The sequence below is a fragment of the Amphiprion ocellaris genome, chromosome 22, assembly GCF_022539595.1.
Source record: "Amphiprion ocellaris isolate individual 3 ecotype Okinawa chromosome 22, ASM2253959v1, whole genome shotgun sequence".
Taxonomy (NCBI): domain Eukaryota; kingdom Metazoa; phylum Chordata; class Actinopteri; family Pomacentridae; genus Amphiprion; species Amphiprion ocellaris.
The window spans coordinates 5,796,701-5,820,142 of NC_072787.1; the positions used below are offsets into that span (position 1 = coordinate 5,796,701).

At 38.0% G+C, this 23,442-nt stretch overlaps 3 protein-coding genes across 5 annotated transcripts; 2 read left to right on the top strand and 1 right to left on the bottom strand.

The window, feature by feature from the left end:
- Nucleotides 1–160: 160 nt before the first annotated feature.
- dph2 (diphthamide biosynthesis 2) lies at nt 161–5,180 on the top strand. 2 transcript variants are annotated; one of them, XM_023265341.3, is made up of 7 exons: nt 161–300; nt 722–898; nt 1,370–1,482; nt 2,360–2,580; nt 2,746–3,435; nt 4,400–4,582; nt 4,793–5,180. In XM_023265341.3, the coding sequence occupies exons 2-7, from the start codon at nt 749–751 to the stop codon at nt 4,921–4,923; spliced, it is 1,488 nt and encodes a 495-aa protein (XP_023121109.1). In that variant the 5' UTR covers nt 161–300; nt 722–748; the 3' UTR covers nt 4,924–5,180. The 2 variants fall into 2 exon arrangements, with proteins under 2 accessions (XP_023121109.1, XP_023121120.1); XM_023265352.3 differs by having other exon boundaries at nt 183–288.
- Nucleotides 4,612–10,247, bottom strand: ncf2 (neutrophil cytosolic factor 2). Its single transcript, XM_055007316.1, is given in 16 exon segments — nt 4,612–5,360; nt 5,450–5,567; nt 5,966–6,077; nt 6,156–6,304; nt 6,403–6,434; nt 6,530–6,584; nt 6,771–6,836; nt 6,986–7,127; nt 7,507–7,550; nt 8,256–8,315; nt 8,531–8,617; nt 8,619–8,639; nt 8,968–9,102; nt 9,299–9,400; nt 9,595–9,690; nt 9,917–10,247. Coding segments are annotated over 16 exon segments (1,515 nt in total). The 5' UTR covers nt 10,091–10,247; the 3' UTR covers nt 4,612–5,238.
- Nucleotides 10,248–12,059: 1,812 nt separating this feature from the next.
- Nucleotides 12,060–22,759, top strand: garem (GRB2 associated, regulator of MAPK1). Of its 2 annotated transcripts, none has more exons than XM_055007256.1 (6): nt 12,060–12,432; nt 13,680–13,820; nt 14,154–14,284; nt 15,500–16,699; nt 18,201–18,355; nt 18,499–22,759. In XM_055007256.1, the coding sequence occupies exons 1-6, from the start codon at nt 12,312–12,314 to the stop codon at nt 19,337–19,339; spliced, it is 2,589 nt and encodes an 862-aa protein (XP_054863231.1). In that variant the 5' UTR covers nt 12,060–12,311; the 3' UTR covers nt 19,340–22,759. The 2 variants fall into 2 exon arrangements, with proteins under 2 accessions (XP_054863231.1, XP_023121237.1); XM_023265469.3 differs by having other exon boundaries at nt 12,061–12,432; nt 18,496–22,759.
- The last annotated feature ends 683 nt before the right edge of the window (nt 22,760–23,442 follow it).

Here is a 23,442-nt window from a genome sequence, read left to right on the forward strand (position 1 = left end):
TTAAGCTATTTCAACTGGTAAAAACAGCTGGACTGGTTTTATTCTAGGAATCATTGCAGGTAAAATAAGATAGAGACATTAGTATAGTTGCTACTACTGACAGATCAATGGCAGATGATCCTTTTTATTCCAAGACAGGTATTCGGCATGTCAATTCCCGCGGCTTTTATTTTGAAAAACCTTTGACATGGAAGTGTTTTTCTTGGAGATGCTGCTCTGCGGGTCGACACGTGTGTAGCTGTCAGAGAGGAATTTACAAGGCAACAGTTACCTACATGACAACGAATTGTACGTGTACATGTAAGTAGTAATGAAAGTCCCGAGCTACATGAGCTGTAAACAGAAGTTTGTCCATTTAAGCGACATGCAGACCTCGAGTTACAACAGCTAGCAGCTAGGCTAAGCTAACAGATAGCAACAGTGTCGTAGATGTGTTATGTTGTTAGAAAACGTTCCCTGAAGGTTAGCTTTTGTGCAATTTCATAAGCAAATTTAAAAAAAATTTTTGTACATTCAGCCCAAAAACAGAAACCTTCACGGAAAGTTCTTAGAACGTTCTTAAATGTCGTATTTTTGTTTGCTGTGTTGCTGGTTTGTTTTGACTGAGAGAATATGCGACTACTATATGTTCATTATTTTTTACTATTAGGGATTTTATAAAAGTTACATGCCATATTTGTGTTAGCTTGGCTGCTTAATGTATTTTATTGTATTTTTGCAGGCACCTTTGACTGTTTCTTATGACATCATGGCTGATGCATTCAGCAGCAGCTCGGAAACTGTAATTCAGCGTGTGGTGGACGTTACAGTGAGGACAAACACCCCTGTGGAGAAACTAGAAGAGCTGTATCAGATTAAGAAGACTTGTGACTTCATTTGTGAGCATCAGTTCAAAAAGGTGGGAGACATCAGTTTTCTTTTTGACAACACAGTCACTTTGTTTACAAAAGTAATGGTATAGTTATTCTCAAAAAGTTCTTTGATGCCTTTTTCAGCTCAGTAATTGAAGTTGAAAATTCTGCTCTATGCTTGAACGAAGGCAGAGGAACTAAACCAAAACGGTGGCTTAAATAGTCCAGATTCAAGGCAATACTTAGTGTGTGTTTCAAAAGTAAAAGGAATTTATTTCAGTGGGCTAGAGACATTAATACTCACACCAATGCATGTCGACTTTCACCTTCTTCAGGACACCTTGAATGCCTGGACCTAGATTTTTTTAAGGCCTTTTTTGGTTGTAATTCTATTCCCTTCAATGACCAGCGACGGTTTTGAAACTACTATCACTAATGTCACTTTTCTGCAATGCTATATATATGCTTTAGGAATCATTTTCATTGCTATTGTTGTCTTAAATGGCTCATTTTTCCAGGTTGCTCTGCAGTTTCCTGATGAGCTGCTGGGAGATTCAGTTGCAGTCTCAGAGGAAATCCAGAAAAACAGCGATGCCACACCATTTATTTTGGGAGATACATCCTATGGAAGGTAACAAACCAGGTTTAACTGGGGAAAGTCCTACTTGTTTTATGAATGCGCACATGGGTGATAAATTAAAGGAAAAACATGACCTCTTGATCCCTACAGTGGAGTAGATCTGGTGGCTCTGGTGTTCTGTGTGGATATTTTTGCTTCCTTGCTTTGGTTTCACTTGTCATTTTAGGCAGAAGGGTCACTACAAATCCATACAAAGTTGTTCTGAGTAATCAAATTTATACTGTGATGGAGCAGGGTGGTTTCCTCCAGGATGACAGTGCCCCCATTCATAGGGCACAAGGGGCCACTGACAATAATTACAATCACCAGATCTCAATCCAGCTAAGATCCTATGGATATTAGACCGATGACACAAAGAGCTCAGTATCTCTGGTTTATCGCTGCTAAGAACTACTGCTGGATTTTTGTTGACAATTAATCCTGCTGCCTCTGAATGCTGACTTCTCTTGGTGATTTTTTTTTTTGAAGATCTTCAACATTTGAACACGGTCAAGACTTAGCCTTTGGTCCATGACTTGTGACTTAAATTCCACTTCATCAATGGTGGTAGCACCTTCGTTAATGTGTACAACAATGACAAATTTTACACTGCTTTATTTATGTGCTTTATATCTGTCAGTTTTATGTGGTTTAATTTCATCCATTCATTCGAATCACCAGGACAGATGATAAAATACCTCACAACTCTTGCTTGTTCAAGCTGTAAAATATCAGCTTTAGTCACTCAGCTGTGAGTTTTATTTTCCCATAGAGGCATATCTCTAATGTATTCAGAGTTGCATATATCAAGGTGTAACTAAAATCTGTTTGGGATTTTGACTTTAAAGTTGTTTTTATTTTTGTTTTCACCCATCGTTTCTGCGAGCAGTTGCTGTGTGGACGAGGTAGCTGCAGAACATGTTGGAGCTGAGTGCATTGTCCACTATGGCAGCACCTGCCTCAGCCCATCTAAACGGCTGCCTATGATGTACGTCTTTGAGAAAAGACCAGTGGATGTGGAGAAGTGTGCCTCCTCCTTCAGAGAACTCTACCCTGACACACAGAGTCACATCATCATCCTCAATGATGTCAACTACAGTCATGCTATTAGTAAGTTATCCAATAAATAGCTCTACTTGGGTTTATTTAGTTGGTTGTCTTTCAAATCCATATGTAGAAGTTTAATACAGTTAGCGATAATATGAACTGTCAGCATCTTCAGTCCAGAAATGTAAATTGTAGTAACTGAATACACCGTATTTTAATTTTTTCCAGATGATCTTCTGTCCCTCCTGTCACCAGAATATTCAAACCTTGTTGCCTCAGAGCTTGTTGTTGAAGGGGAGCAGTGTTACAGCCATGGCCGGATTAAAATACAAACTAATGACTCCTGTCTCTCTGAGCAAGACAACAAGCAGGTTATTTATGAGTTTGGAAGGCAGTTCTCCTTGAAAACTGGCTCCAGTATAACAGACTACAGCATGTTCTACGTCGGTCAGGAGGGAGCAACCTTACGAAACTTCATGATGACTTGGAATCGCTGCTCCTTTTGCTCTTTCGACCCTGTGACTATGAAGGGGAGGATTGAGTCAATAAGCATCAACCGTGTGCTGATGAAGAGATACTACGCTATAGAAAGAGCCAAAGACGCTAATGTGGTCGGCATCCTGGTGGGCACTCTGGGGGTGGCCGATTACCTCGCCATCATCCAGCAGCTGAAGGACACGATCCGTAGAGCTGGCAAGAAGAGCTACATGTTCGCCATGGGGAAACTGAACGTACCTAAACTAGCAAACTTTCTTGAAATTGACATCTTTGTGTTAATAGCGTGTCCCGAGAACTCGCTTTTGGACTCCAGTGAGTTCTATAAACCTGTAGTGACACCATTTGAGATGGAGGTGGCCTGCAACAAGAACAGGGAGTGGTCGGAGGAATACGTCACAGACTTCCGACATCTCCTGCCAGGTGGGAATGGGATTTATTCACATCAGAAATTCCTAAATTTCTCTCTCTTATGTTAAAGGGCTGTGTGAACAATTTGAGGAGGAACTGCTGTGTAATTTTACTTTCATTATAACTGAAATAGCAAAAGTGTGGCTTTTTTTGGGAAGAATAAATATAATAAATAATGATATATATATAATAACTAATAATAAATTGTAATAAGTAATGTATAGATAAAATAGTGTTAAATCTTTTCCAGGTTCAAAACACACACAAAATATGTATGAACCTAATAGATCTGATGCAGTAAATTAATTATAATAATTATAATAATTAATTATATGTAGTATTTATTAAGTATTCATTAAATATGTTATATAAAGTTGAAGTAGAGCGTTTTATTACATTATCCAATAATTATGGGACTGTAATATTAATGGCATTGTTTGCTATTAATTTGGAAAGTGCACATTCCCCTTCAACTACGTGCCATTGTAGCGTCAATTCTAACATTAGTATGACATAATAATTCTAATAAATAATACATTGATTTATGTTATACATTACCAGTCAAAAGTTTGGACGCACCTTCTCATTCAGTGGTTTTTATTTAATTATTTTATACATGGTAGACTAATACTGAAGACATCAAAACTATAAAAGTACTTATGGAATTATGTTGTGAACAGAAAGTGTTAATCTTCAATATTAATTACAGAATAATACAATTAAATAAAAAGCATTGAATGAGAAGGTGTGTCCAAACTTTTGGCTGGTATCGTATGTGTTGAAAAAAAAAAAAGAACAATTTACTTTGAATGTTGAAACCTTCAAATGTTCACACAGTTCTAAACATGAATACAACTGTTAATGGCTAAACATATTAAACAGGGGATTATATTTTTATCACAAGCAGCTAAATGAAGGTAATTGAAGTATTTTTTTTGCCATGTCCATCTTCAGTTTTGTCTAAATTTTGCTCCAGGTGGACTGAATCACGTGCCTTTGGCTGATCAGCAGGAGGACGGTGATGAGCCTGACGTTTCGTTAATCACTGGAGCTCTGCGAAGCCACAATCTGCTGAGCAGCGAGCCTGAACAGTCTTCATTCAGCTCCTCTGTGGTCCTCAGGAACCAGACGATGACTGTCGCCAACACAAACTCAGCTGGTAGGACCCAGTCAGAAAATCCTGCTCCGTTTATTTAACTGACTTTTATTGTTGAATTTTGCACACGTACAGTAACTGTTGAGCATTTGTCAAGACAGTAAAATGCATTGTGTGTTACATTCTTACACAAACAAATAGAAGTAGACACCTCACATGTCACACATTACACTACAGTACTACACTACACGTTTCTGCCGTTTTTTCTTCCAGCGTCCTTCCTGGCAGGTCGAAGCTGGCGTGGCTTAGAGCAGAAGCTGGGAGAGACACCTGTGGTGAAGGCGGTAGAGGGCAGGAGAGGCATAGCTATTGCCTACGAAGAGGAAGGAACGTCTTCACGATGATTCACCAGCAGTCCACCAGGTCTTCAACAGATTATTTATTCACTTACAAATGCACCAAATGTATAGTATGCAGCTTGTAATTTCTGGAAGCTCTAAGTAAGTGTTAAATGTTTTTAATGAAATAAATATCAGAGAGCACTATTTTTTATTACTGAATCCTAGAATGTAACTTATGATTTCGATCAATTGCTACAGCCTGTTGAACTGATATAATGACCACTGTGGAAAATAAATAAAGGAAAACATGAAGGCTCTAATTGATCAAAATTTGGCTAGATTATGAATTGACATGTGCAGAAGGTGCCAGACCAGTTTTTAGCTTTGGTCACTGAGCGGGGCTTGGTCATTTATGGTGAGATAAAGTACGTCTTCCACAAAGGATGCAGGAAATATACCAGTGTTCCCGTTACACTGTCCTTCCAACCAGTCCTGGTTAACTGGAGAGAAAGAACAAATAAAGAATTAGAACACATGTTTTGATAAAATCGCAGTGTGTTGCAATGTGTCCTAAAGAACAGAGCCTCACCTCTTGAGAGCAGTGTGATTGTGTCCCCCTGGTTAAAACGGAGATCCTCTGGGTTTGACGACTCGTATGAATGAATTGCCACCAAGACCGTCTCTTTCTGCATCGTTCCATCAGTTTGCTACGATCACAAAACACATGCAGTCGTTTTCAGTACAATTTCGTCATAAGCTGTAGGGTTTTTCCAGCAAACTTTACTAACTTTTTTTGCATTTTGTGGTGTTAGGTTTAATTCAGAATCAAATGAATTAGAATATTTGGCCACTGACCCAGATGAGCACTTTTAGTCATCTAAAATATAGTGAACGTAAACTAAAATTCTTTTAGTGTCCAACTCCGGTTGTTGAGTTTTTAATAGGGTTGCTTTTCTGACCCTGCTGAAAGTCAAATCCTCAAGAAACCAATTTTAAAAAGGATAAAAGTGATAAATATGGCCATCAACCTGGTCATTCTATTAGGAAACTGCACTGTCAACCACAATTACAATAAAAGCACCGCAGTAGATCACCACTTCCTCACCTCTTCCGTCTTACACCACAGGGTGATGCGCCCACCGCTGGCCTGGCTCCACACAGTTTCCATGTCTGTGTCGGCATTGATTACGCCTTCCTCACTTGCCTCAGAGGTTAAACTAAATCGAACAAAGATACTTAATTTTGTCATCAAGCCGTGAGATGATAAAGTAGCCGTTCAAGCTTGTAAATCTTACCTCAAAGTGATCACAGTAGAAGGGAGGCTCAGCTTGTTACTGATTTTCTCGATCAGTGTTGCATAGGGGGACCCACGTGGTACTGAGACGGCAAAGTTGAATGTATAACAGACTTTGACAATATATGAATCCTCGGTAGTTTGTGACTCCTGAATTAATGAAAAGGACACAACAGTCGAGTTAAATTACCAAAATCAAACAGCCACATGCTGGTACAGAGGTGAATTATACTTTTGCCTCAGCATACCTGACGCTGAGTGTTTCCACCAGGAGTACGGCCTGGAATACAAAGCATAAAAAAGAGTTTTGTTCACAAACAGTATGGGTCATATTTTATTTATTAATTTACTGATTTAAAGTGTTTATGAGTCTACCTGGTTTCCTCTCAGGTCTGGTTGGTGGATCTCGACTTGGAGGTGCAGTTATTCCCTGTTCATGGTTATTGCCATTTAAAATACAGAAAAAATAAACATTTAAGTGAAACATTACATAGAGTGTTGTTGTAAGAACCTGTAGACAATGTGTAGAAATTTCAGAAAGGCAACTGTTAATGTATACGATAATAGTTTAATAAGCTCTTTTGACGCCAACAAAAGTGTAAAAATAATTCCTTACCTTGTTTTGTTGAGAAGCCAAGGAGATTTCCAAACGTTCCAGGTAATTGTAAGGAACAAGTCCCCTCTGCAATCAACAAGGAAGTGCTCTATACTGTTAGTAAGTGATAGCATGACGTGAATAGTGTGTTCAAAGCATAAAAAGAAAAACATGTTTCAACTACAAGTCGACTCAAAAATGAGTTTTAAAGTCATAGTTGCAGATGTTGTGTTTACTCTTTCATTGAAGACCACAGAAGCCCAGTTGTCGGCACCCTTCTGCAGCACAAACACGATATTTCCCGGCACCACAGCCAACTCATCGCTGGTCTCAGGAACAAATTCAAACAGCACCGTGTGAGGTTCTCCTTCCAAAGCCCTACCAAGACAAGAGGTCCATGTGGCATCAAGAAACCTGGGACACTAATACACTATAAGGTAGTCACTGTTATTACTGAGTGATTATAGGTCTGATTAAATTACAGTGATTTAACATTTTCCTTTTGTCAAATCAGATAATTTCAAATTCATACTTATTTCAAATATATTGCTACTGTTTTTTCCTGCATGAAGAACAGACTTTTACACATCATGCATGTACAGTGGAAAAGCCATCAGCTATTACAATATTTAGTTAAGTATGAAGATAATTTGGAATCACTTTTAGAATAAAAACAGCAAATAGATTAACCACTAAGGCAAGATATTGTACATTCAGTCAGCATCAGATTTGTACAGCTTCAAAGTGACTGTTGTACCTCAGAACCTCAGGTTCCTTTGGGCGAGCTGGACCATCTTCAACCTGCCAGACATAAATGTAAACACAAAGCCTGTAATTAGCTGCTGACATAGTGCAGCATATCAGTCATTTAAATATGATAGTGTCTGACCTGGCAAAGTGCGGTATAACATGATAAAATAGGACAGAGGATGTCAAGAATACATATGTAATGCAATATGTGATACATCAAAGTTCCTTTTCTGTCATTTTCACCAATATAGGTTCATTTAGTTAATGTTTTTTAAATCATCTATATAATATGTTTTGCATGCACTACCGTTCAAAAGTTTGGCGTCACTTACAAATGTCCTTATTTTTGAAAGAAAAGCAGTTTTTTTTTTCAATGAAGACAACATTAAATGAATCAGAAATACAGTCTAGACATTATTGTGATAAAAGACTATTCTAGGTGGAAACGGCTGATGTTTAATGGAATATCTCCATAGGAGTAGAGAGGAACATTTCCAGCAACCATCACTCCTGTGTTCTAATGCTACATTGTGTTAGCTGATGGTGTTGAAAGTCTAACTGATGATTAGAAAACCCTTGTGCAGTTATGTTAGTACATGAATTAAAGTGTGAGTTTTCATGGAAAACATGAAATTGTCTGGGTGACACCAGACTTTTGAACAGTAGTGTATTACAGTATAAAGCTAACACACTGATGTCTTTATCCTCATACTGATGTTATTTATTTTTTATCACCCATAAGAGCCCATATGTCACCTGCGGCTGTAATGGAGCGAATCCAGAGAATGCATCTTGTGGAACAACAGAAGCAACAACCTGATGATGATATAGAAACAAAATACGGGTTATTTATGTCACTTTGAACAATAATTACACTATTTTATCCAAAATGATCTCAAATTAAGACAAGATTAAATCACATACTGAGTGTACAAGTTGTAATCAGAGTTTAATGAGGTTCATAATCACATTGTAATAATGTGGTCGCATCTGTTACTAGTACAAAAGCGTATCATTAGATAAAGTATCACCTTTGCTTTTCCCAGGTAGTCCTTCTTCTCCAGCTCAGCAACATAGTTCTTATTTGGTTTAAACAGCACTTTGGATGGGAATTGGACCAGGTTTGAAAAGTTTCTGTTTCTGTTTGGCAAAATAAGCGTTATTTGAAGCGTTTCTGACCTAAAAGGAAATTGAGCTGCTAATTTCGGTGCAAGCTGTGAGCTACACCAGTGTGAACAAATAGCTCTCTCCATACATTAACCTTGCCTTCAGCAGCTTTAGAGTAGCACAGAGCTGATGCGTATTAACTTACAAATTCATCTAAATGAGTGTCATTTATTGTCATGAATATAATCAAATTTAAATATACTGAATAACTGAATAAGACACATTGTTAACAGGTGAAATCTGATAGTTTTTATATGTCAAAGGGCTGCATGTTGATAACAGTGACGACATCCTGACTGACCAGGGTTGATTGCAGAGCTTTGTCGATGACATTGAGCTTGGCCTCTGTCTTGTAGTCGAGAGCCTTTGCGAGGTTCACCTGGGCCTTTTCCCAGTTACCCAGCTGAGCCTCAACCAGGGCCATGTTGTGGAGAACCTGTGGCAGCAAACATCAATACTGTTTTAAAAGTTTGTCACTATTTTAAACGTTCAAAGCTTTTAAATCCCTCATGCAGACAACAGAATTGGGAATAATGCATGAGAAGATTTGTTTAAATTATTAGGATCAATCTGAGAAGACTATTTTGGATAAATAGTAGGGATACTCATCAAACTTTGAATGAAAAACGTACCTCACATGCATATAATATGTATCTGAGACCAAGTGCTTTGTAATCTATCAGCTGGTTGCCCCTCAGTGCTTTGAAGGCTCTCTGGAAATCAGCCAAACTCTCCTTCATACCTTTGAAGAGAAATAACCAAGTGAATTACTTTTGCATATGATGAAGCACAGAAAACCCTAAGAATGGTTGTTTGGAATATAAAAACCAAAAAAACCAACAAAAAAACAAATGCATGATGTCTCATACTGCATTTTAAAACCAGCGTTCAGTATGTGAAAGAATAGTTGCAAGTATTTTGAAATGACTGGTGAGTCTTGCCTCTCCTTTTTGTAAAAGGTGATTCCTCTTTGAAAGAAGGCGATGGCCAAATGCTCATCCTTGCGTATGCTGCAATCAAACGCCTGAGAAACATTAGAAAACACTGTAACTTCCTCTAGAAGAACAGAAAAATACTCATCTCTACTTCTTCTTTCACGGTGACTTGCACTTTCACAAAGCTCAATATCGCATTTCAGCCTCATCAACTGCATCCTAATCACTTCTCTTTCTTATGTGCACAACTATAAAACAAATACAGCTGATATTTCTGTATGTATACATGCATTCTACCATGCAGGTTAGACATACCTTTTCAGCTGCATCATAGTCCTGGTTAAGGAGATGCAGACAGCCGATGTCAAAACAGATTTTAGAGTTTGGTTCTTGGATAGACAAGAAAATCCTGAGTGCCTCAGCCAGATCCTCTCTGTCAGCATAGGTTATGGCCTCATCCCACTGACGCAGAGTGTCCACGTAAGACATACTTGCTGTTCAGGAGCACGCTGAGCTACAGACCAGATTAAGGAAGCTCTTCTGATTTGTACCAGTGAGATCAGGAAGTGTGATGACAGTCATTATTGGGACATACAGTATATTTGCCTATAGCCACACCTCCACCAGGCCTTCAGGCTTAGTGATTCTTTTTTAACTAATTTAATTTTGGTTCACTTACCCATCACATTCCTACTTTTAACGTAAAGTCACCACAACGTATATAATAAATGTGGTGCAATTTATTGAATCATTTTTTTAAGTGTCGGTTTAAGAGGGCTGATGGAGTGCTGACATTTAGGGTGTAACACATTACTCCCAGTTCTTAGATCCATGCACTGCTTTCCAGTTAAATGTAAAACTGAAAGCCTCTGAGTAGTCTGGTGCCAAAATATACTGGAGACATGTTCTACAAGCCTCTCAGTTCTGCAGAGACATTAATTAGTGGTGCCCAGGATTCAGTCCAGACAAGGTGAAATGACGTTTAGTCATGCTGTTGGAACCTTAACTTGGATTTGCCCCAAAAGTAGCAATGTTTTTTAAAAAGTACAATCTAAACTGCCAGCACTTTTATTTTGCACTTTTATTCAAATATTTTTAAATATATCTTTTTTTCTATTTCATTGTGTACTTTGTCTTGTGTACATTTTTATCCTTCTCATCTTTTCCCCCAGCTTTAGTCAATCAATTTTGACTATTCTGTAAAAATTAGTGTGCACTTTATTTAATCACTTTATTTTAATTTTAGATCTTTTACCATAACCTGTTGCTTACTTCGTCTTCTTATTGCTATAATTATTATTATTATTATTATTATTGTTACTGCCAATAATAATAATAATGATGATGATAATAATAATAATAATAATAATAATAATAATAATAATAATAATTACTGTTTATTATATAATATTATAAGAATTATACATATATATACACACACACACACATACAGTATGTGTGTGTGTGTGTGTGTGTGTGTGTGTGTGTGTGTGTGTGTGTGTGTGTGTGTGTGTTACATTAAGAATCAAGAATCAAGAATAATATAATATAATATAATATTACTATTATTATTGTTATTATATCAGTTATGTACTGTTAATAATAATAATAATAATAATAATAATAATAATAATAATAATAATAATAATAATAATAATAATATAATAATAATAATAATAATAATAATAATAATAATAATAATAATAATAATAATAATAATAATAATAATATAATAATAATAATAATAATAGATAAGATAGATAAGATAAGATAAAGTTCTTTATTTCTCCCCACTCCAGGGGAAATTTACATTGTTACAGCAGCTTTATTTACAATATATACAAGGGTGAAAAAAATTTTTAACAGAAAAAAATAAAAATAAAGTTTAAAAGTGCAGAGATGTGCAGTGCAAGAATGTCAGTGCAAATTTTATGGTTTGGGGTGGTAATGATATAGTCCAGTTTATGTTAACATCAGCCAGTGATGCTGATGTTGTAAAGTCTTATAGCAGATGGGATGAAGGACCTGCGATAGCGCTCTTTCTTGCAGGGTGGATGTCTCAGTCTGCTGCTGAAGGAGCTGCTTAAAGACCCCACAGTGTCATGGTGTCATAATAATAGTTTTTCTTCTTCTTATTATTGTTGTTGTTGTTATTATTATTATTATTATTATTATTATTATTATTGCAAATCATCATCAGCATCATCATAATCATAATAAATTTACTATTATATTTATTATTTTCGTTTTGTTATCAGCAACAGTACAAAACTTTATAACACAACTCCGGGAACAAACCAGTCGATAATCTGCCATTAGCACATGTCCTGCACTCTATTCTAAAGAAAGCAAACGATATCACTGAGATTTTTTGGAGAGTTTTTGTCATTTACCCATATTTATATTTCACGCCACAATAAACAGTGCTCTTATTTTGTAACAGTATATCCGTTTCTCCGTCAGTGCAGCTGACTTGACGCAGCGTCGCTAAACAAACATGGCTCTGCTACATTATCACAATACGGACCTTTATGATACGTAGACTAACGAAAAGGGAAATATGCAACTATTAAGAAGAAACATGTCATGTATAATGTGACCCTGCACACGGAGAGTCGCCGTAAGGTTTAGCTGGTTTAGCTTAGTGTAGCTCTTTGTGACCGTGTTTACACATAGCTAGCTCTCCAGTTGGCTAATGTAAGCTAGCAAGATGGACCTTGGAACGATGTTGTACAACAATTTGAAAGATGTTACATGGAGTACGACGTCTTTACCTTTAGATCAACTTGTCAGCGCTTATAAGTTGCCTCAAATTGTCAAGCTGGATAACGGTTAGTAACTTTTTAACTATACTAACTTTTCGAGCTTATCGCTTGCTAGCTGCTAGTTAGCAGCAAAGGTAAACTAAGCAGTTAGACATTTTTTTCTGCTTGATTTGGTCAGTTTGTCTTCTTGTTTCTCACTAAAACTGCATGTTTTACATTACAAAGTAGAAATATTCTAACTAAATTGCTGCTTTATTGGAAATCTCTTGCATTTGTCGAGCATATCTCTCCAAATAACGACAAGTTAACTTTATTTTCTGCTTTATTAACATGGTGTAGTCTCTGCTGTCATTCTGTAGCCACCCACACATTACAATAACAAAGTGCCTAATGTCATAAACGGCCTGCAGTAGAAACCACTCAGAAGTGTTTTATTGTGCAACACACTAACTATTTGGAATTGTGTGCATGTCACTGCAAAGGCATATGAAGTGCACAGAACAACTTTGAACCAGAAATAAAAGGCTGATTTATCTACAAGTAACAAACGTAGCAGGCTGATTTGCAGTCGACTAAATGGTCAACTGTTCAGTCATTGGTGATAATTCATCTTTGACCTGATTGAGAGGTCAATAAAATATTTGTTTGAGCAAAGCAGTAAGCTAGGAGAGTGAGCAACTACTGGTTGCTGTAATATTGAGTCAGTTATTTTATCTGTACGACTTTATTCTCACATCAGCATGTTAATGATGGCATGTGCTTTGAAGTTAAGGTATTATATTATCAGCAAGCATTTTTATTTTGCTCTCTAGAGGCTCATAACTTGTCACAGTGCTAATCCTCTTTTGCAGAATCATGCTGCTGTGTAGTACTTTCAAGGCTAGTGGCTGCTTCTTTAGAGGGGTATGGATTAGGCCATTAGTCATTGTCCATGGAGGATAGTGACTTGAGTGTGCTCAGTAATCCAATACTTTGGCTTGATTGGAGTGTCCTGTAAAGCTCCAAACTGGAGTCACCATTCCTCATAATGTTATTTAATTGTTTGGCCTATTCTCCGTGGTCATTGTTGTTCATTGAAAACATCAGTTTATGTCTAATCAGGCTAAAATAACAGCAAAATGCCAAAACAGGAATGCCAGATTTACCCTGTTTTGAGCTTCATACTTCTTCAGACATCATACTTTTTTTTACAAATTTTGTCACAGGAGGTTTTATTTGTTACTTACTTTACAATTCGGTTAGAACTTTGACTGTGCAGCGGGTGCTATGTTCTTCTTTGTAAATGGCATTCTTCTCACTTCTCATTCCTGCAGGTCAGTTGGTCGAAGGGCTTAGAGACAATGACTACCTCTTGATTCATTCCTGCCGTCAGTGGACGACTATTACTGCCCACAGTCTGGAGGAGGGACACTATGTCATCGGGCCCAAAATAGAGATCCCAGTTCACTATGAAGGTGAGATGCAGCCTCATAGATGCTCATTTAGTTTGTCTGATCTGTTATTGTCTTCATGTCTGTCTAGTTTCAGTCATTATTCGTAAGGGCACGATGTGACAGTTCTTACCTGCAAAATTTTCTTCTTAGAGTTGATGAGAAGTTATTGTTGCCATAGAGCACACTCGACTCTACTAATTACTTCCTCTTCTTCTCTTCAAAGTATTGATAGTTTTGTGTCATAATGAAGAATAATTTCAGGATGTGGGCTACTGATATTTGTCATTATGATCCAGTTACCGGAAAATGCTGGCTTGATTCTGTAAAAAGCACTGATGTCTTCACTTACTTCAGGTCAGTTTAAGCTGCTGGAGCAGGACAGAGATGTCAAGGAGCCTGTGCAGTACTTCAACAGTGTGGAGGAAGTGGCCAAAGCATTCCCTGAAAGGGTCTACGTCATGGAAGAAATCACTTTCAATGTTAAGGTACATTTATTCTGTTGAACTCAATTGACAATTGGTTGTTTGTTTGGTGAGAGTAAATAAAAAGAACATGTTTTTGTGGCTGTTGGTGCTGTTCATATCATGTTAGTAACCCCTGTACAAGTCCGAAAAGCACTGTAAAGAAAAATGTTGTTTTTACTGTAAAATTGCGGCACTTGTGGTTGCTAGAATGCTACTGTAAAATTGTGGTAAAACATTTTCTACATTTACGGTAAAGAAATGTGTTGATAATGTTGATTCTAGGATTAAAGAAATGTGCTTCATTCCGTATTTTACTGTAAAAAAAAAAAAGTTTTAGCCTTATAAAATTTGAAGAATTACATGAAAATACTATCTAAAATAAAGTTTATGTAACTTATTATAAATATTACAGCATTTTTCCATTATCAGCACAGCAATTAGTGTATTTAACATTAAATATATGTATTTTCAGCAAAAAATTGCAGTTAAAGCTGTCATAAATGTTAAAGCATTTGTCCATCATTAACACAAAAGTACATCAGTTTGACCAGTAACAAACTGTGTTTTTTTACATGTAATAAATGCAGAAATTGCCATGTTACTTGTTATAAATATTGCAGCATGTTTCCATTACCAGTATAACAATATATACATTTAACTGGAAAAAAACTGTATTCTTTTCGAAAATTAATTGCAAAAATTACAGTATTGTCACACATATTAAGGCATTTTTCCATTAAAAACTGTGCAGGAGTCAAGAAATCTATTTTTTCAAGAGAAAAAAAATCTTAAAAACACACTTTTCTCCTGATTAACCTAATTACAGCGATTGCTTGTTATATAAACTGCATCAAACTGTTCTAGAGTTTACAGATTTTTACGTCATGGTTTGACAGTTTTTCAAAATTGTTTCAAAATGTACAAACATTTTTTGCACTAGGGGATATTCCCTACGTTATATAACAAAAAAGATTGAAATCTTCTAAGTGTGAATGGGGTTAATTTTCAGAAAATGTAGCTTAAAAATGTTGCCTTAAAAACAGCAGAATGTATCAAAATTTGTACTTTCACCCTATATATGTCAGGTCCAACTTATGTAGCATAATAGTCTTCGGCATATATAAAAAGTAAAGCAAACAAGTGTGCACTAGCCCATGTTTACTGCCAGGGTTTCTTTTTTTGTTGAAAGTTCTCTCAGTATGTTCAGTGTTTATGCTGTATATAATTTTTTCATAGATGGCATCAGGAGAATGCAATGAAGACACAGAAGTTTACAACATTACACTAAGCACTGGTGATGAATTGACATTAATGGGCCAGGCTGAGATCCTCTATGCCAAATGCTCCAAAGAAAAATCAAGATTTAACACCCTGTTTAAGAAGATTGGGAAGCTGAACTCCATCAGTAAGATTGGTAGAGGAAAGATGCCCTGCTTGATTTGCATGAACCATCGCACCAACGAGAGCATCAGCCTGCCCTTCCAGTGCAAAGGCAGGTTCAGCACCTGCAGTCCGCTGGAGCTTCAGATGCAGGACGGCGAGCACACCATCAGGAACATTGTGGAGAAAACCCGTCTCCCTGTCAACGTCACAGTACCCAGCAGTCCGCCCCGCAACCAGCACGACCTCCACCTCATCCGAGAGGGTCACCGCTACAAGTTGGTTAACATTCAGACAAAGACGGTGGTCGTGTGCTGCATTTTGAGGAGCAACAAAATCATCCCCATCCATTTCCCTTTCTATATGGCCATGCCTCGATTTATTGTTCCAGAAGAACTCCTGCAAGGAGAGTTGTGGCTAGATACTATGGTACATCGCTGGTACTCCTTCTGCCAGGAGCAGTTTGACATAGATGACTACTCCCGTGCCGTCCGAGACGTGCGGACAGACTGGAATGACGAAGGCAAAAGTCCCAAGAAAAGCAGCGGGAATGGTAGCTGCAGTGGAAGCAGCGGAGGCAGCGGCAGCTCTAACGGGTGTCCCAACCACATGCAGATTCCCACCTCTTTAACGTACGCCAGAGATGAACTCACCCAGTCCTTCCACCGGCTGTCTGTGTGTGTTTATGGCAGCAACCTGCACGGTAACAGTGAAGTCAACCTGCAGGGCTGCATGACGCTGTGTGGAGACTGGGCTCTCCTGCCATCTGATAGCAATCCCTCAGAATCTGGAGAAAATGAACACTTTTTTCCTGAGCTGGATAGCACAAACCAACACTCGCCTCTCAACAAGATGGATGTTCCCTATGAGGAGCTGTGGCTGGATCATTTGAGAGGTCAGATCCCAAAACCCTCCTCCAGTGAAGGAGTCCGAGGCATCAACAATGGCTGCGCGACAACAGCTGCTCTGTCATACCCAGTCACTTGTCCTCTTGGTGCCATAACTGGTTCAGATGTGCCTCTTACTCCACCACCAGTCCCACCCAAGTCTGAAGCTGTGAGTACAAACTGCCATACTTTAAAATTGTAGTTCTTAAACTTAAATTCTAGTTGCAGTGGTGATGTCCGTTATCATTGTTTGCCAAAAATACAGTGGTAACAAGTGGTGTATCTTTTATACCCCTTTTCGACCAAAAAGAACCAGGTGCCAGTTCGGTGCTGGTGCTCAGTTGGTTCAATTCTCGTGCCTCCTAAGAACCGGTTTGTTTTTCCATTGGCAAGGAGCAAAGTTAGAGCCATGTCATTGCGTCATCGTAAAACGTCAGTTCGCCACTGCATGTGTAGCGAGTGCTGTTCCTGACTTTGCCAGCCTTCATTGCGATCCAGAAACAAGAAGTCTAACTGTTAGTAGCTACCTGTCTTCATTGTAGTCACAGGCAACAGCGACTACGTTTGAGAAGACAGGTAATTGTCAGAGATGTTTTGATTCTTAACAGTGAACGTGTTAGCGTTAGCTTGGCTACTTTATCTTTACATAGCAGCAAACAAATGCAAGTTGATGATAATATCTGTGTTTATCTTTATAGATGATCTTAAGGTTAATTGCGAGGCAATTACTACTACTTGTTCGATTGTTTAAAAGTGGTGGTTCTGTGTTTCCGCCGTTGATTGTTGGTCGCTGTAACCCCACCCTCAGCCCGTGACGTACTTGGTTCTTAACTCTGGCCCAGCAAAGAGTTGGTGCCTGAAAAGCACCAGTTTTTGGAGCCTGGAGCCGTTGCTTAGTTGGTGGATACACAAAGAACTGGTGCTAAGTCAGGCACTGGCTCTGAACTAGCACTGGAACCAGCCTGGTCAAAAAGATGCAGACAAACAAACTTACTCTGCTTTAATAAAGAACTCAGCCATTAATGATCACGACCACAATCACGTTTCAGTATGCATGATGCAAGTCTACTCAACGGCCGTTACTTTGTATTGTCTGTTACCTCACCTGCTGCTCTATTTCCACTTCTCTTTTGCAAAATCTTTAAAAAAGCTGCCAAAAAAAGCCAGAATTGACTGTGGACTTGTTGTTCATTTTTATTAAATGGTAACAAAGCAATGGTGGCAACTACATTGTGTATTCTGTGGCTTCTTCACAGTTAAAGTTATCCTCTGTTCAGACAGTTGACCGCTTTTAATGTGAAGCAAGAGCAACGTCTTTTTTTGTGACTCCACACCTCTGACCTGATGTAAACAGAGCAACAGTAGATAGGGAAGATGCTGAATGAATGAATTAAAATATCGCACTGGATTTCATGCATGCATTGTTCATCTCTGAATCCCCCGTATTTAGGAAGACAATCTGAATTCACCATGGGAATGATGGTCACTACTAATATAATTATTATGTCGATAGGCAATTGCTAAATGTAAACTGTCATCAAAAATGTGGCCTGATTTCACAGAAATTCCAAGGCTAGTGATTGTACACAGTATCCAACACCTGCAGCTTTAGAAAACATTAAAAATGTTAGTTTTGCTGGCTGTTTCAAAGTCAGGTCATTTCATTGTAGGTGAAGGAAGAATGTCGTCTCTTGAACGCTCCACCAATCCCTCCACGTAGTCTCAAACAGATGCCATCGATGCCAATCCCCTTGAAGCCTCGGCAGCAAGACACTCGGTCTCCAAGTCCGACCCTCTCCTATTACTCTTCTGGTCTCCACAACATGTAAGAATACCACAAGTAACCAACATTAGTCTGTTTACCTGCATTCTAACAACAGCTTCTCTATTAAGTTTAAATCTAATAATGAGGTCTATTTAAGGTTTGCTCTCATACCACAAATTAATCTTGTGTTTTTCCATTAGTAGTGGAGCATGTGAGCAAGAGGGAGCGGACCAGCAAGAGCAAAGCCACGTGTGCTATCCTTGTAGCTGGGGTAAATCCAGCAGCACTGAACCAAACACTTCTTCACCCAGTGGCAGCCTGCTGTCGGACGGAGTGTCCTCCCGGTTGTCTTGGCCGAATAACTTCAGCGGAGGAGAATCACGCTGCATGGAGGAGTTTCTACCATCCAGCTGTCGAAGCTACTACAGTTATCCCAGAAAGAGATCCCCAAGCACCCCGAAAACCTGTACGTCCAGCCTTGTTGACTTTGATGGCCGCGAGCACGCACACAGCAGTAAGGACTTCAGCTTGCAGAAAGCCTCTCAGATCTGCACCAAATCTTCGAGTTACAATTCAGAAATGTACAGAGACAAGCCAATAGAAGAATCCAACACTAAGCAGAGCCTCTCCTGCCCCATCTTGCCACCAAGAACACCAAAACCAAATGCCCCAAAGAAGTGCACAGATTTACTGTCGGAATCGGTCTGTGACAGTAAGCAGGAAACTTTAACTCAACACGAGCAGGGCACAGAGGAGATCTTTTCCATCTCAAACTCGTTAACTCTCAACTGTCCATCCTTGCCTCCCACTGCTCAGTGGCAGCCGCCGTCCAGTTTGGCCGGCCTTTCTATTGAAGAGGTGTCCAAATCTCTGAAGTTTATTGGCATGCCGGATGACATTGTTTCACTTTTTGTGTCTGAGAAGATTGACGGGAATCTTCTCCTGCAGCTGACTGAGGAGATTTTGTCTGAGGACTTCAAGCTAAGCAAACTGCAGGTGAAGAAACTCATGCAGTTCATAAATGGGTGGAGACCCAAGATTTAGCAGTCGATGACACTAAATCCAGCTGTAAAGCAGAGAAAGTCATGCCTTCAGTATATATGCTATGCACATCAAGCCACAAAGAGTTTGTTTTTTGTTTAAAATAAACTTTTTTTCCTTTGTTACTACATTGTGGGGAAGATAGTTGGGTAATACTTCCCAGCCCTCTAAAAGTCTGTGACTGCTATTTGCTAACTGAATGGAATCTTTTAGCACTTTCACCAAGACATTTTCATGTCAGCTCCTTAGTACTTTTTCACTCACAGCCTATTGAATTAAGACCAGTCTACTGCCAACAGGTACTAAAAGAGAATTCAGGTTTATTTCAACCTGGAATACTTCCAATTAATGTGTGTATGGTGGGTCTTTGTGTGATGCTAACTTCACACTCTTTGCTTCTGCTTCTGCTGTACAGACTGGAAATGGTGTTTAGCAGCTTCCCAAAGACAGCTCATTTTATGTGAACCTTTGTCTTCAGTCCACCTGAAAGTAAACACAGAAATTAGCTGCTTGGAATGGAGTTTTTGCTAATTGTGTTAGCTTTTCCTTACCGTATAGAGAGCTGAGCGTTTGATCCAGCTGGTTTTGGTCTTTTCTTCCTGTAGATTTTACATTTAACATCATCTTCAGGGTTTTTATCAAACCTACAGATATTTTAGTTGTAGTTTCTCAGCTGGGATTCCTCTCATCCATTGCGACATGGAGATTTTTCAGCCATCAACAGGTCCAAGTCTTTATAGCAACAGTTTTCCTCCTCAGTAAACTCCACCGGTTTCTTTCAGGGTGTTTTGTTGTCTCTCCACCTCTGGTTCCATCCTCATGGAGAAAGTCAGCCTCACACTGGTAAACAAATCAATGTGCAGAGAGATGAGGTCAGCTGGCAAATATCCCAGGATAGGGAGCCCTAATGCAGTTAACAACATGTCCGTTCCAGGCAGCCAATTTCTGCATTTAACCCTGGTCAGACTGAAAACAAATGTGTAACATTGTTCATGTAAAAATCATCTTTGTTTGGGACGTTGCATTCCTCATTTTCTCTTATCTCAGAGTTAGTACACTACCAGTCAAAAGTTTGGACACGCCTTCTCATTCAATGATTTTTATTTAATTATTTTGTACATTGTAGATTAATACTGAAGACATCAAAACTATAAAAGAATGCATATGGAATTATGTTGTAAACAAAGTGTTCATCTTCAGTATTAATTTACAATGTAGAAAATAATACAAATAAACAACACTGAATGAGAAGGTGCGTCCAAACCTTTGACTGGTAGTTTATGTATAACCACAATAGCCACATTAATAGACAGTATGCCAGGCTTAAATGAACTAGAACCTCTCTTCTGGGATATCCTTGTGTTCTTTTAACAATCAGCCCCTTTGAGCTCTTCTTCAGCTGTAAGGTTTGCCTGCAGCAGTGAACATTTTTTTCCCAAATGACAAGAATGAGTAAATGATAATCCTTGAGCGTGTGCTATCAAACCAATACACAGTTTCTTATAAAACAAGACAACACAGTGAAGCTGTGACATCAGTGAGCATGATTTAATTTTCCAGATTTCAGTGGAATGTAATGAAGGATAAAACCAACAAAAAAACAGCTTGTGGAGGAGTAGTCGTCTGTACGTCAGTGTGATTTCAGGTGAAAGAGTGTTGGTTTGCTGTCATGCTGTGGGAGATTAATTGCTACATGCAGTTGAACCAACTATGCTTCGTTAGCCGTCAAATTTTACATCTGAATTCTTGGCATTTTATTCAAAGGTAATGGAACTATGCTAACAACAGTGAGCCAAATCAAACGATTATCATGGTAACAAGAAGTAACAAAGGCACTCCTTATGCAAGACACTGTTTGGTGCCTTTTTAATCTAAAGTTGAATCCTACTAATCTAATGTCTCAATTAAATATAACCCGAGGTTATCTGTAGCTGAAAGTGAATGACTTGAGGCCTAACAATATTACGCCCTCACTCTCATGCTAACATGGAAATAACAAACAGCGGTAACGGACCATGAGTTTAGACATGTAATACAAATTATGCATCATGCACTTTGGTATATTTCAGTTTAAATAAATGCAGTTAAGGTCATTAAATATAAACCTATAAAAGAGTGTCTATGTAGAGAGTGAATGCACTACATGTTGTTCAGAATTGCAACGGTACTTCTCTTTTTTTCCCCTATTGTCTGTATAGTAAGTGTCCTCTAATGCAAGAAATAAGTAATAGTTTATCTGCGCCTTAACCCAGAGACCTTAAAATACTTGATATTTCACGTTGGCTTAACATTTTCAGTTTGCTAGTCGTGAAAATATACCCTAAGAAGTCACTTGAGGGAATGTGATGGGTTTGTATTTACTCTTTGACACCTACAAGCCAAAATTGAAAATGATCTGCTATGAATGGAATATTTGTTTATACTGGTAACAAATGTTTTTTTCTATGCCCTTGATTCAGAGTTGATTTATTTATGCAGTAATTTAACATAATGCTAAATATGCAGAACACTTCTCCTCAGATTGTTTTTGTATGGCTGATATATGAAGGTGCCTCAGCAGCAAACAGCCTTTCTACAACCAGGGTGTGGTCTGCTGGCCAACAGCTGTTCTTTTTTTTTTCTGTTTTTATTTCCCCTTTTCGTAGTGGGATGTTACATGTTTTACTTGATATTTTTATTTTGTATGTAAGTGCAAAATTTTATGTAATTTTTTTTTTAAAGAAGTGATTACTAATGTTGATATTATTTTTTATTGAGGAAAAGCTTACGTTCAAACTTCTGTTTTTTATTCTGTAAAATGTGGGGTCTACTTAGGTTTATGAATCCATGCGTTAAAATAAGACGTGGTCACAGGAAGAGATAAAACTAAATGCTAGTTTCAGTCACACTACACACACAGTGACCAAAAAAATGATGTTAATAAGCCAAGTGTCGAGATAATTTTACAAATTTCCTTCTAACTTTGTCACAGTATCCGTATTTTTATGGGAAATGGCTGGTGCCCCTTTATTCTTATATGTCCGTTAATGTCTTATGCAATAAGAACAACAGAGCAGTGGAGTTTAAAAAAAAAAAAAAAAGGTAATGGAGTATTATGTGTGTTAAAAATAGCCACAGTGTTAATTTCTGAAAGTTGAGCATGCCAAAGGAATTCTTCCAAGTCGCTAATTTTACTTGAATAATTCTGAGATATGAACTGTGAACACACAACCAGCCCAGTCCCACTAACCCATCTGTGTCAAGCAGGATATTCTGTGTTAATAATACTGGACTGAGGCCTATATAATTATTCATTGTTGCCTAAATACAAACAAAAGAGATAAATGACTGTGACACTAGGTTTGACAGCATTACTGAATTCTTTCACTTTAACTCCTTTCTCTGTTTTTGATTGTATGATCTATTAAAAATGGATTAACTGGTGTTGGTGTGTTTTTTTTTTCCTCAGTCAGTATTTAGTTTCACCACTGATCAGTTGTACAAAACTGTTTCAAAGCTTGGATGATGAAAGTGACCTATATTTCCGAAATGTCAAAGGTTGATGAAGTAAGAGCTCGTTGAAGTCAGTCTTCTACAGAACACTGTGGTTATTGAGTTATTTCACTGGAAGAATAAGTGGGTCAATGTAGAATTGTGGAACTTTGTGTAACATAGTTGACATTTTTGCTGTTTTCAGACCTAAAATCAACATGGCCGCCTATAACCAAACACAACATGGTATTTTTAGAGAAAGATTCTTCTAAAATATATCCAATTGAATAAAATTGAAAGTTATTTCTGAAGATATTGTAGTAAACCTGTTGACTACTTTATATTAAATAACTCAGAAAGCCTTGGAGTCTGGCCAGTCTTTTCTTCAGGAGGAAATGACATCATGTGGAGCAGGTCATGTGATCTGGAATTAACACACTTCCTTGAGAGGTGTTTTTGTAATGGGGAATTTAGTTGAAAGTGATTTCTCAGACACAGATACAATTTGTTATTTTCCATATAGAATTTAATATATTGCCAAAAAGAAATAACTCTCATGATTATCTCAACTTAATAAAAAGAACACAATCCAAACATTTCTGAATGAGCTCATTTTATTATTGTTTAGCTAATTA

Coding starts and splice junctions, on each gene's coding strand:
- dph2 (XM_023265341.3), top strand. CDS start 749: ATGGCTGATGCATTCAGCAGCAGCTCGGAAACTGTAATTCAGCGTGTG. Junction 899..1,369: donor GTGAGCATCAGTTCAAAAAG/GTGGGAGACATC, acceptor TCATTTTTCCAG/GTTGCTCTGCAGTTTCCTGA. Junction 3,436..4,399: donor CTTCCGACATCTCCTGCCAG/GTGGGAATGGGA, acceptor ATTTTGCTCCAG/GTGGACTGAATCACGTGCCT.
- garem (XM_023265469.3), top strand. CDS start 12,312: ATGGACCTTGGAACGATGTTGTACAACAATTTGAAAGATGTTACATGG. Junction 12,433..13,679: donor AATTGTCAAGCTGGATAACG/GTTAGTAACTTT, acceptor TCATTCCTGCAG/GTCAGTTGGTCGAAGGGCTT. Junction 18,356..18,495: donor TCTTCTGGTCTCCACAACAT/GTAAGAATACCA, acceptor TTTTTCCATTAG/TAGTGGAGCATGTGAGCAAG.